Raw genomic sequence first — 12,232 nt, 5'->3', positions numbered from 1 at the left:
GGCAGTGCATTACAGCTTCATGTAGAAATACGGCAAACAGTTATGTAAAGCATTAGGTAAAACAGTTAGCAAAAAGGAAGATGAAAATAAACAGGCATTCATACGTAGGGCACTGTGCCCAGGAACTCTGGGCACCTATGTAAGTAAAACTAAAAATATATTATGATTAATAAAAGAAAACAGCTATTAGATACATTCCAAAATGCTAGGCTGTAGAACAAGATATTTTGGCACGGCTTTACTGATTGGCAGCCCATGTTAAAGACCGACCCAAGACTGCAGCAGAATGGGTGCCGCTAGTCAGGACGCAGCAATGCTAACGAGCTATCTGCAGATGTTTACACTGTACTTGCCCTCACAACTGTATTTAACAGGGGCTATTGCACTCTTTTTTCATGAATATCATAATCTGAACTCTACAGAAACACTATTGCTTCTTTATGTTATTTAATAACACAGAATAGGGATGATTTTGACACATTAACAACTATTAACTCTTGCTTGATTTTGGAAATCAACATGCCAGTGAGTAAATAAGGAAGAAGCCTGGCTACAAATGGGAATTTGAAGGCTTCATCACAATCCAAAATACACTTACGAAGCACAGAAACATGTAGTTCAGAACAGTGTTATGTTTTGTTCCTGGTTTTCACTTTGAGCTCCTCAGCTGTGCACCGGGAAGTAAGAGTTTCCTACAGAAGCTACCACCTTAGGCCCCCCCCTACTAAACAAAACCACGACAACACACACAGGGCTAAAACTCCAATTATACAGATGAATAGGATTCAGACCGGGTTTGAGCACACTACCGTGAAGTTAATGCCAAAGTCCTTCTTGGCTTTAAAGGTACCAGATCAGTCCTACAGTGTAGAACTAGAGGCCTTAAAATAAACCATATTTGAGACCACACCTGAGGTGCTATGTCCAGTTCTGGGCTACCAAGTAAAGAAAGACATGGGCATACTGGAGAGAGTCCAGCAATGGGCCGCAAGACAATCAACTGATTGGAGCATTTCTTATGCAAAGTGGCGTTGAGAGCCATGAGTGTTTAGCCTGGAAAAGAGCAGCCTCCAGGGGACAATACATAAATATCTGATAGCGGGAGTAAAGCAGACAGACCCATGCTTTTCTCAGTGGTTCCCAGTGACAAATGGAAACACAGGAAATGGCCTTGAAACATAAGAAAAACCTTTCTTATTGTAAGGATGCCGAAACACTGAACAGGCTAGGGAGTCTCCATTGTTGGAGATACTGAAAAACTGATGGGAAATGGCCTTGAGCAACCTGTAATCCTGCTCTGAGCAGGGGGGTTGGACCAGACAATCGCAAGTAGTGTCTTCCCACCTCAGTCACTCTGTGATTCTCCAGCTCTGTGAAACCAACAGCAAACTGAGTGCAGGAGAACATGGATATATTGTCACCAAATGAACAAAGTAAGGCTCTTTCATGTATTGGCTGATATACTTGAAAGAAGAAAGCTGCTTTTAACGATGATATGCTAAATTTTATGATGCTGAACCGAGCAGTTCTTTGTAAAAAGGATAAATTCAAAATCCAGTTTCCTCCCTTCACATTATAAAATACTCTAGAAGATTTCAAAATTCTTTAAGCTTAAATTCTTCCCATTACAAATTTCAGGAGAACCTGAAATTGTATAAAAATGTATTAAAAATACTTAAATAAAATAGTATTTTAAATAAAATATAATAAACTATCTTTTTTCCCCTAATTCTTACATATATTTAATAATCCACAAAAGTAACACTGATGTTGAATGGATTTAGTTTCCTTAACATAATATATGTTTGGGGTTAATTAGCACGGCTGAAGATTAATCCTAATAATTGCTTGTTGTTTCCACTGGAGGCAGGTTTCTCTCATGAAAGAAGTGGCATCTTGGAGTTTCAGACTATAACACAGAGCTGACAGTAGCTGCTCTCTCTGTTAGATGAACATGACAGCCTGAGCCAGTAGCTGCCTCGTGCGGCCAGGGAGAGAATGCCTCTGCCTCTCTTGTGGCAACCAAATAAAGTTGTCAAAATTATTTTTAAGTAATGATAAGGTATCTAAACCGAATACTGTATAGAAAAACAAGGAATATATCAGCATCTAAAATGTATGTGCTGCCGAGCATTTTTACTGTTATTTCTTTAAGAAAAGCAGATCTAATTAGCTGTATCTCTAAAGTGCCTACCTAGCATTTTTATTATGTATTATAACATTTTGCTTAGAGTTGACATTTTTATTCTGACAAGCACTGTCTGGAGAGCTCTCAATAAATAATACATTTACAATTTTCAGTAAACAAGCACTGGACACAAATCGTTATCCTTACTTACAGCTGCCCGTCTCTAATAGTGCTTTTACAAGTAAGGTGACTATTCAGTCTAATGCAATACTCTCAGTGCTGGAAAGATATTTTCATTCATTACCCCAGTCACAAGCACTTAAAGCACTTTTAGGTCCTGTTGCAAAACAGCAGGAATGGCAAAGCAAATAAGACCAACTAAAACTAAAGTTCATCACCAAAGAAATCTGAGGTCATTCACTCTACAGAACTTGGAAAACACAATGGCATACAAGATCAGACGCGTCCAAGCCCTGTCTTTCCCTCCTATTTTTATATTTACATTAGCAACCTTAGAAGGGAGGTATTGCAGTCTAGTCCCTACTATTAGCCTGATAACTAGAAAATGTATTTCAAATCCCATTTTAAAGCATGATCTGGTCATAACGTTTGTGTCACAGTACATCAGAAACCAATGAAGTTTGAATTTATTTTTCTGCTGCCAAGGTCACACAACTGAAGCAACTCTCCATATTTTTACATCTATTTGCTCACTTAAATTCTTCACCACAGAGCCCAATGTCAGTTATACCCATTCATACTGAACTTGCATTTCTTACTGGACTAAAGAAAACCTGGATTTTCAGATGTGCTTTGTTAACAACATAATACTATTTACATACAAATAGTGTAAAGATAGCAGATCTTATACCATGTCCAAAAAGGAGACAAAAATGTAGAGGAGCACAGTGCAGAAGAACATACAAAATGGAAGCATGGAGACAATTTATCACACAGCGGAAATTAAATTAAATTAAATTCTATCCAACAGTGGACAATGTTAGAATTGAGGAGTATAGTGGGATTGAAGAAATAAGTGAGATGACCCCTGAAGGTAAGACATTGGAAAACACAGTCACTGGGGAGGAACTAGTTGGAATGGCCAGTGGATACTGGCATTGAGAAGATCTCAGCCTGTTTCAGTTTAATCTGTCCCTGTCTACAGCTCAAGTTCAGAGACAATGAGGAAAGGCTGAAAGCCCATTTGTTCTAATGAAAAGGATTTTACTCATCTCAAACATTCAGGACTGAATAAGGGCATTTCCTCAATGTAATGTGAGCTTCTCAAAATGGTGAAAGTAAACATCTACCCAAAAATACTTTAAAGAGTTATCATGGCTAGAAGGGACGTCCCCGTCTTCAGAACTGAGATCTGAATTTCAGACTACCCCACACCAGTATTCAAGCTCTAATCAACTGTGTTTATTAGCAAAAGCAACAATTTTGTAGAGGTGCAGACATACAAAGCTTCAACAAGAAAACCAACCTTCACTGAGAAGCAGAACCTCCAAAAAAGTAGAAGCTCCATAAAATGCCATAGATCCTGCATCTAGGCAACCGCCTGATAGTAACCAAGGTGTATTTTTGCCTGACACGTCCCCATGTGGCTATTTCCATTCAACTTCCAGCAAATCCTATTTTGAAAGATGCTATCATTATACTCGCCACATTATGTTGATAATCCTGAATCAGACCTAAGAACTGAAGGGACATGAAATCTTTGAGTAAAAAATATTATCTCCATAATATATTGATTTATTCGTATAGATCTCATTCTTCATGATACCTATATAAAAGCCTGCACTGTTCCACATTTCTCTGCCACAAGCAAATTTCAGAACAAAGAAAACTGAAGGGAAACTTTCAAATCTAGCATGAGGCATACCAAAAAATGCTGAAGAATTATGATACTGTAATCCACACAGAACCTGTGAGAAATTACTAGATGCTCAAATGCTACAACACTGGGCAAGATTGAAGTGTAGACAGCCAGATAATAAATGCAAAGATAAGGTGGAAAGATGAAAACATGTGCCAGTTTCTTAAACAAAAATTGTGAGATAGCATTTCATCACAAAACAGTATTCTGAAAGACTTAAAGGATATAAGACAGGAAATAATAAAAAATGCATAAATTCTCATATACCTAGAAGGATAAATAAAAGTAAGAGACAAATCACTGATCAGATACAGTATGGCTAAGCAGGCTGGATCTGCCTTTGTAAAAAAAAAATATTTACCTAAACATATGCTGCCTAAATGTCATTAAAACAAGTTCATTAAAGTTATTTCTGCTTCAATCAAGAATGAATTTTTGATAGAAAAATCAAATACACCAGATAGAAAGAAACTAGGCTGCATCTTCTTTTGGTTATCAGGAAAATAACCCTAGAAACCACTTTCTTTGTGGTAATGTTCCTAAAAAGTCCTAAATTATTTAAATTTAACACAGTAAGAAATAGGAATTCACTGTATACTTCAACAAATGAATTCTTAGAAATTTTAATACCTACTAAACTTCTTTAAATAGAAGAATATATTTATTTTTCTAAAACAGTAAAGTAAATTGCAAGAAAAAAAGGAGTGACCAATGTTATTTTACCAACATCATTGGATAAAAAGAAAGAAAAAAAAAAAGAAAAAAAGAGAAGCAGTGAGTTGCATTTGATTATATGGTAAAGAGGTAAGTAATTCAAGAAAAAAAAAAGTGGTTTACAAAAATGTGCCTCATATCTCTCCTCTAACTTGATCTGAGTAATCTATTTATTGTGTGGACTTCGGGGCTTTTGTGTTTTTATTTTGGAAGCACATTTGGAGCTTAGTAGAAAAACTCCTCAGTCTAGATGCTATCATATAAGGCTTCTAACAAAAAGCAAGTAAAAGATATGCATTAAATTAACTATATACATAAGTGGTTCTCAATTTACATACCAAAAATGATTTTTTTAGAACAAGAAAAAGGAAACACAATGAGAGTGTTACCTAGCAGACGTGGCAAGGTTTTTCAAAGATGATGAAAGGATTTTGAAGAAGGTGAGTTTTTTCACATCCAAAGGGCTTGTTTCTAGCACAGAGGAACCCCAGTTACCATCTACAAATTCCATAGGTATCACAATAGTATTAACTAATAGTTATTAACTAATTTTTAATTATGAGTTTGGATAATCCTAATACCAAATCCCAGTAACATTTTTAAATGTTTGGAACAGACCAAAATATCTGTAGTCATCAAGAAAACTGAAGAATAAAGAACAGGGGCCTATAAATGTCAAGTGTATTAACATAAGCAGCCATCATGCCTTCATCAGTGGAAAGTGTGGCTACAGAGTACACCACAGGACAGAAAACTTGAATTAAATCTCAGTAAAACTTCTGGAAAACATTCAAAAATTTTCATTGACCACAGATGGTCAGTAGTTCACTTCTAGACCTAATTCACAAAAAAGAACTCCTTCCATGTAATACTCTCAAAGGCTATGCTATACCAGAACTATACCAGAAAACAAGTGTATATGCCTGAACTCTCTCTATTGTCAGCTGTGACAGTCTTAAAACAAATATCACTTAATAGCATATAGCACATGCAGATTCCATTAAAAAGAAAAAACAACAATAACAAAAAAAACCCCAACAACAAAAAAAATCTTCACAAAATTACAACTAAAATGGTTTACTAGTGTCCAGTTATAAAACACAGTATGTGAAAGTTTACGTTTCTTTATTTCCCAGTGAAGCTAACAGGAGATACGTACATATCTCTGAGTGCAATACTTGAGTATACTCTCCTTACTGGCATGACAGGAGATTTTATAGGGCAAGCATTAATCTATTTTAAGTCAATATAAAAGTATTATTATTATGCAACTATTATTAACTAATGAAGCTGGAGGAAAAAAAATAGCAAAATACAAAATCAGAACTATCACCAGTACCGAGTAGTGTAGTAAGTTTTCCCATATTGCAGATAAAATGAATAATGCATGTGAAACCTTAATTTTTAATTTAGATATCTTTAGACATATTATATATCACTATGAGTTACACATATCCAGCCAGAGAGAGAGAGTACAAACAGGTGCACATGACAGAGAATAGATGGAAATTTATGAATATACGACTCTTTATATAGACGTTCATTATTCCAACATGCATAAGTAAAAATCTTTGATCTCTGAATGTTCAACTATGGTCTTCAAGGAGGAAACAAGAATGGGAAGCAGTTTATAAAAAGCCTGTGCTAGAATTCTGAACTGAACTTGGTTGAAAAATGACACTGTATATATCGCTCAGAATCAAGGTCAAAAGTGAATTAGGAATCCAGGCCCTGAGTAATGAGGGCTTAGCACTTAGCAGAAATGACATGCCCAGTTTCCAGCTCAGAAGTGCCAGCTGACCTGCCAACCTAGCATTCCAGATCCAAAAGGGGGAAATCTGCTCTCCTAGCTACAGACAAGATGTGTACTACTAATTATTGCTCGTAGAAGCTTATGATGAAGTACAGTAGGATAGTTGTCTGGAAGCCAATTCTCAGCCTAGAATTCATGCAGCCTGAGAGATGTAAATCTGTCTCACAAAAGTAATCTAAGCAGTATTCTGAAAGAAAGGTCTTTTACTGAAGGGGGACAGAAAGGGAAAGAAGCAGTCTGACCATACTATCTAACATAAACTCTTCATCTGAGCTGTAAAGAGATTTAAAACTTGATAGTACTGGAGCATATTTCCAAAGAAAAAAAGCCAGTAAAACAATCCTTCTGCTTATACAAAAATGAAGAAGATGAATATATTGAAGTTATCCAAGAGGCCCTAGAGTCTAGTGTTGTTGATTAAATTAGACACCTGTTCATTTCTGACCTCTTCTGTCTTACGAGAACACATGTCAGTAAAGTCTTTACATACTCAAATTAACTCTAAATATTTGTAGCATTCTTTTTTTTTTCCCCCAGTTAAAATTTTCTCATCAATTTTCTCATTTCAAAATCATTATAAATTAGGACACAGGAATGCCTTAATGTAGAAAGTATGCAAATCCTTGACCATTAAGTAAAAAAAAAATGTTGGTAATCCTATGATGTTGGTAATCTTTGTTCAAACTACAAATAAGGCTAAAAACATATCTAAGGTATATTCAGTCCTGTACGAGGCGTTTATGTTCCCAGTATTATACAGCAGACATGACACTGGCTGAAGCACTATTATTAAAGAAAGATTAAAACAGCTGTACATTATGCTGAAGCATCCACTCTTTCCTTTACAAACAGACGGTCCTGGATTACAAGCAGCACTTGACCATTTAAATCACTACAACAACCAGATTTAACCAGCTGGGCCATATTCTCTTAGGCAATGCCTGTTGACCTCCTCAGTCACAGCTGCTCAGATGAAATTCTCATTAGACAACTTATTTTCAGAAGCCAAAGGACTCTGATTAAATATATCTATTTAGACAAGATAAAGTCTTTCAGTATATATTTCTTTTCCAATGTTACAAGGTACAACAGAGACTGCAAACAGTACCTACAACCATAATAGACACCTAATACCTGAAGACATACCACAGAATGTTTAAGTATTTGACACCAGCAACTCATATTACTTAAGTTCAGATCATACAGATGGACCAGAAAGCTACTATAATAACAGTAAAAAGACTTGTTGCTGTACTCGCATGGGCGTCAAAGCAGATGACTGTAATTCTTGAGTTCTTTATTCCACTTCTAACTCTACAATTAACTTGATATATGACTGTATGTTAGCACAGTTTCCACAGCTACATCAACAGTCATGGAGCTCCTCCCTATTAAAGATGCTAACATGTACTATTAATTTATTCAAAGGAGCGATGCAAGACTTCAAGCCCCAGAGATTTTACACAGTAGTATACAGTAGAAATACATGTCTTTCCCTCATTACATTTATTAAAGCAATTATACTATGCTATCTACTTGCTAAAAAAAAAATCAGTAGGTGTTTTTCAATTTGGGTAACAATTTTGTGACAGATAAGGACTTATTACACAAAGGGCTCCTCAACAGCATTGGCTGCATACCATTTAAAAAAAAAAATCAATATAAATCTGTTTTAAAGGATAAATGTTAAAAAGCATCCTGTATGGTACACGTGATTAGGCTATTGTAGGCTATTGATTAGATTTTTTAAAAGAGACTGTAAGTTGGCATTTACCACTTCTTATCTATCATAAGAATTTTTGTATTCCTAGTCTACACAGAAGTTTAAAACCATTGAACTTCCTAAGTGTAACATCCTGAAGAATTTCCAGTCTTTCTACTAATGATTCTTCTGTGTTTGTTCATATGGTACCAGTCAGATGTTCATTAATTATTTTCTGTAAAATGGAAGTGACCTTTTCTTCTACAGAAAATCCTGGATTGAAAATTGAAAAGAACCTAACATGAAGATTCAGTCAATTACCTTTGAACATACAGGCAGACTTCAGAATAGTTTTCCAGTATAATGTGGTCCATAAAAGGCAAGATTATTTTATAGGTCAGAAATGACCTTTGTTTCACAGCTGGTGAAAACATACAACGTGGAAGGCTCAGACTTAGTGAAAGGGACCTCTCTGCTGTGCACACACCTGTCTTAAATCAACCTGTGTATACTAATACAGAGAAGTGCAGAAAATTCTTGAGAATTTATACAAAAATAAGCTATTAAATGCTTGAATCTTTACAGTAAGATATTATGTTTAAACTTTTCAATGCACCTTTTTATTAGCACATCATTCAGTATACTCCTGGAAATGTCGTATCTGTGGTGTCACTATAATCAAAAGCAACTTGTATACTCCTGCAGCAAAGTATGAGCCAAGACCTTTGATTAGCATGGAGTGTTGAATGACTATTACTGACTGTAAAAAAACAGCTTTGCCAAAGTAACATTTAAAATAGTTTTCCTAGTCTAACCACCGAATCTAAGAAAGCAATTTTTAAAAGAGTGATCTTTGCAGCTGTAAACAGACAGATGGTAGTAAAGAATATGGGATATTCTCTCTTTAGAGACGTTTCAGCAGCTTCAGAAAGGACACCTATAGAACACATTTATCTATGTGCAGGCATTTAACAATTATGCCAAGAAATTTGAAAGCCTATTAACATCCCTACATTATTTTAACCCATACTTAAACATATTATTGCATCAGTATCAATTTTAATTGAAATCTGCAGTGCTACATGGAGCAAAGGGATCCTAAAATGCACTGTCTGAAGTGTATTGTGACCATATCATGATACTGAGGAGGCAAAATCATCCTGAACTCATACATATTTCAGAGAAAAAAAAAAAAGGGATCACAATATTCTACTGCCTTGTGGTTCTACTACATAACAAATATTCTTCCTGGGTTATTTTTAATGCCACAAAACAACATTGGTGAAATAACTAACAAAACTCACACAGATACCTCCACATCTCTTTATCTGTTTCAGAGCTTCCTGTTCTCACATGTTCACTGGTTCAAATTAATGTTTGAGCTCACAGACTAGAAGGTATTGTTGCAGAAGCAACCAAGACTTCATTCTTCTTGACATGGGGAGAGATTTTCGTAATGGACCTGATGATGTGCACACATATACTAATAAACTCATTCTCCATTTCTGTTTGGCTCCTATCAAGGCAAACATCTTAGCAAAGTCGATGAAAATATCAGAATAAGGACTGAATACATAAACTGCCTTACAGCTCAAAAATTTGTCCTCATTTTTATCTCTCTCTTTTAACACTTGTAACGATATCTGAGCAGACTGTAAAAAAAAATTATTTCTTCAGCCGCAACTCTAGATATGTAGGTCAGAACCAGGTACCTTTAACATTCCCATTCTCCTGGTCACAGATGCAGGGTCATTAAGGTGATGAAAGAAGATAATTTCTAAGGCAAAACAAACTGGTTCATTTCTTATTCATTCTTATTGTTTAGCATAAACATTTATCTTTTAAAAGAAAAAGAACAAATACCACTGATGAGTATCCCTCACAGCTCTACAACCAGTTAAGAATTCATCATAACCTTTCAAGTAAGAGTTGAGTTTACATCTAAACCAACATTTTTGCTTTGACTCACAGAGAACAAACACAATTTAGAAAGTTTAAAAAAACTGGCATATTTGTCTGAAATCTCTAATGGATCTCAGATACCATTGCCATAGTAACTTGTGAATAACTTTGTCTTAGCCTTTGTCAACTATTCAAGTTTCTGGCTTTTGATACCAAATACATTCTTTATGCTATAAAAATTGTAGGGTTTGGGGATGGGGAAACCGTATCGGTCTTATGCAACACATACCCTCTTGCTCAGTCCTGGTCATTTCTTCTAGTTTCTTCTGCTTCAGTGTGTCCACCACATCTGCAAGGCTTCCTTTGCGGCGTTCTGGCGTTCCAAAATTAACACTGGTCATTAGCTCACTGCGATCACGACCTCCTTCGTCGGGCTTGTTTGGTGAGGTAGAGGTATTTCGGAAGGAATATAGGGAACATAACTTATTACTCTCTGACTCCTGCAAAGAAACAATACAACGTGAAAACATAGGCTATTATCTTACATCGAAAGAATCTCAAACAGGTAAAAGTTGAAAGTATTTTTCATCAGTCAGTAATACTAACAAGCCTACATGTATCCTCCAGTTTCTAAAATGAGCGTTATGATTTTAATTTCTCAGTTTCAGTGCTTGATAGGGGCTCTTTTCTCCCAGCCGTCTCCACGCTTCTAACAATCATACTTCATGCCTGAGATAGTCCTCATCAAGGATTTTCTTGTCAGAAACAAGCCACTTCAACACTTTTTTCAATTAATGTGTTAAAATTTTACAATTTTCTTTAGTTCCTTAACCAAGGGTAAGACATGTAGCACTGAGAGAGAAAATACAGGTAAGGACATATTATTCCTAGATAGATCCTCAGCTAATGGAAAACAACATAGCTTTAAAACTAGAGAAAGAGTTAGGCCGATAATGACAGAGGATCCGCTTCACAGTTAAACAAAGCTTATGGTATGTGTCTACCCATACTTGTTCACTGCTCTTTAAAATCTTTTCTTAAAGAGTGAAGGCTATAATGCTTCTAATATACAAAAGGAGATGTTACTTTCCAGACTAACATAGACAAGAAAGAGTAAGAAAATTACTTTATCAGAGAAGATGTTGTGTAGTCAAAACCATAGAAAGATAAATAAAAAGGGTTCATCTCCCTTGTCAATAGATAAGAAATAGTATTTGAGCAACAAGCTAAAAAATAATAAAGGTATAAAAAAAGCAATGACTAATGTCAATTCTCCTCAGTTTTATGATATCCCCCAACAGTCAAGCCCTTCATGAACTTCTCTGGCTCAGACTCCTCATTCTCCCAACCATAGATGCAATATTGACTGCATCCCCACTTTCACTCTTTCAGATAAAAAGAGCACAAATTCTTCAATTTGCCCTCAAAATCTCAACCATGGGAATTTCTTGCACCTATCCCTTTCCAAAATTACTATTCTATTTTAATTTTCAATAATACTGGGCTAGAAGTGCTAAAAATTGTGGGTAAAAAAAAAAATAAAGGTTTGTTGTTTATTATACGCCTAGAAATGTCATCACACATAGTCGATGCCATAAAACTGATTATCATTAAAAAGAAAGAGTAATAATAATCATAGTGGCAATGTATTTAAGAATTAAGATATTAATTAATAGTTCTATCAAAAATCATTCTCCCAATGCATAGTGTTATGAACAATAATATTCCTACTACTCTATGAGCTGAAAACACCCATCTGCAGAGTACTGAAGAAACTTGTGTGGGGAAATGTCCCATGTGAAACAAGGCCTGAAGAAAGATGAACTAGAAAGCAGTAACCATCGGCAACAACATCAGACATAAATCTTTGCTTCAGTCTTGAATTAAGAAGTAGCTGTGCAATGTAACAGAAGAAGCAACACTAACAATGAGCAAGTGTGGTAACTAAGGGCTGTGGACTGCATAGAAGGTGGTGGTGACAAATTGTCATCAAGCACAGCATTATGCGATCAGCACAACGCTATTATTGTCATTAAAGAAGGAGGCAGTATTTGCTAGTGATGTTGAAAATGTACTTATTCACTAAGACAGGAA

General features: G+C 35.6%; 1 protein-coding gene across 17 annotated transcripts in view; it reads right to left on the bottom strand.

Moving 5' to 3' along the window:
* Positions 1-12,232, bottom strand: part of SOX6 (SRY-box transcription factor 6) — a 386,403-nt gene that overhangs the window by 213,690 nt on the left and 160,481 nt on the right. For 16 of the 17 annotated variants that reach the window (XM_086748345.1, XM_086748348.1, XM_086748349.1 and 13 more), the window contains one exon: positions 10,428-10,638. In XM_086748345.1, the coding sequence (XP_086604471.1) occupies positions 10,428-10,638 (211 nt within the window). Of the gene's footprint in view, positions 1-10,427; positions 10,639-12,232 lie in introns of those variants that run through there. The other variant, XM_086748353.1, reaches the window with a different exon arrangement.

The sequence above is a fragment of the Chlamydotis macqueenii genome, chromosome 5, assembly GCF_036417535.1.
Source record: "Chlamydotis macqueenii isolate bChlMac1 chromosome 5, bChlMac1.mat, whole genome shotgun sequence".
Taxonomy (NCBI): domain Eukaryota; kingdom Metazoa; phylum Chordata; class Aves; order Otidiformes; family Otididae; genus Chlamydotis; species Chlamydotis macqueenii.
The sequence above is the reverse complement of the archived record's forward strand: the minus strand, read 5'-3'. Positions and strand labels throughout refer to the sequence as shown.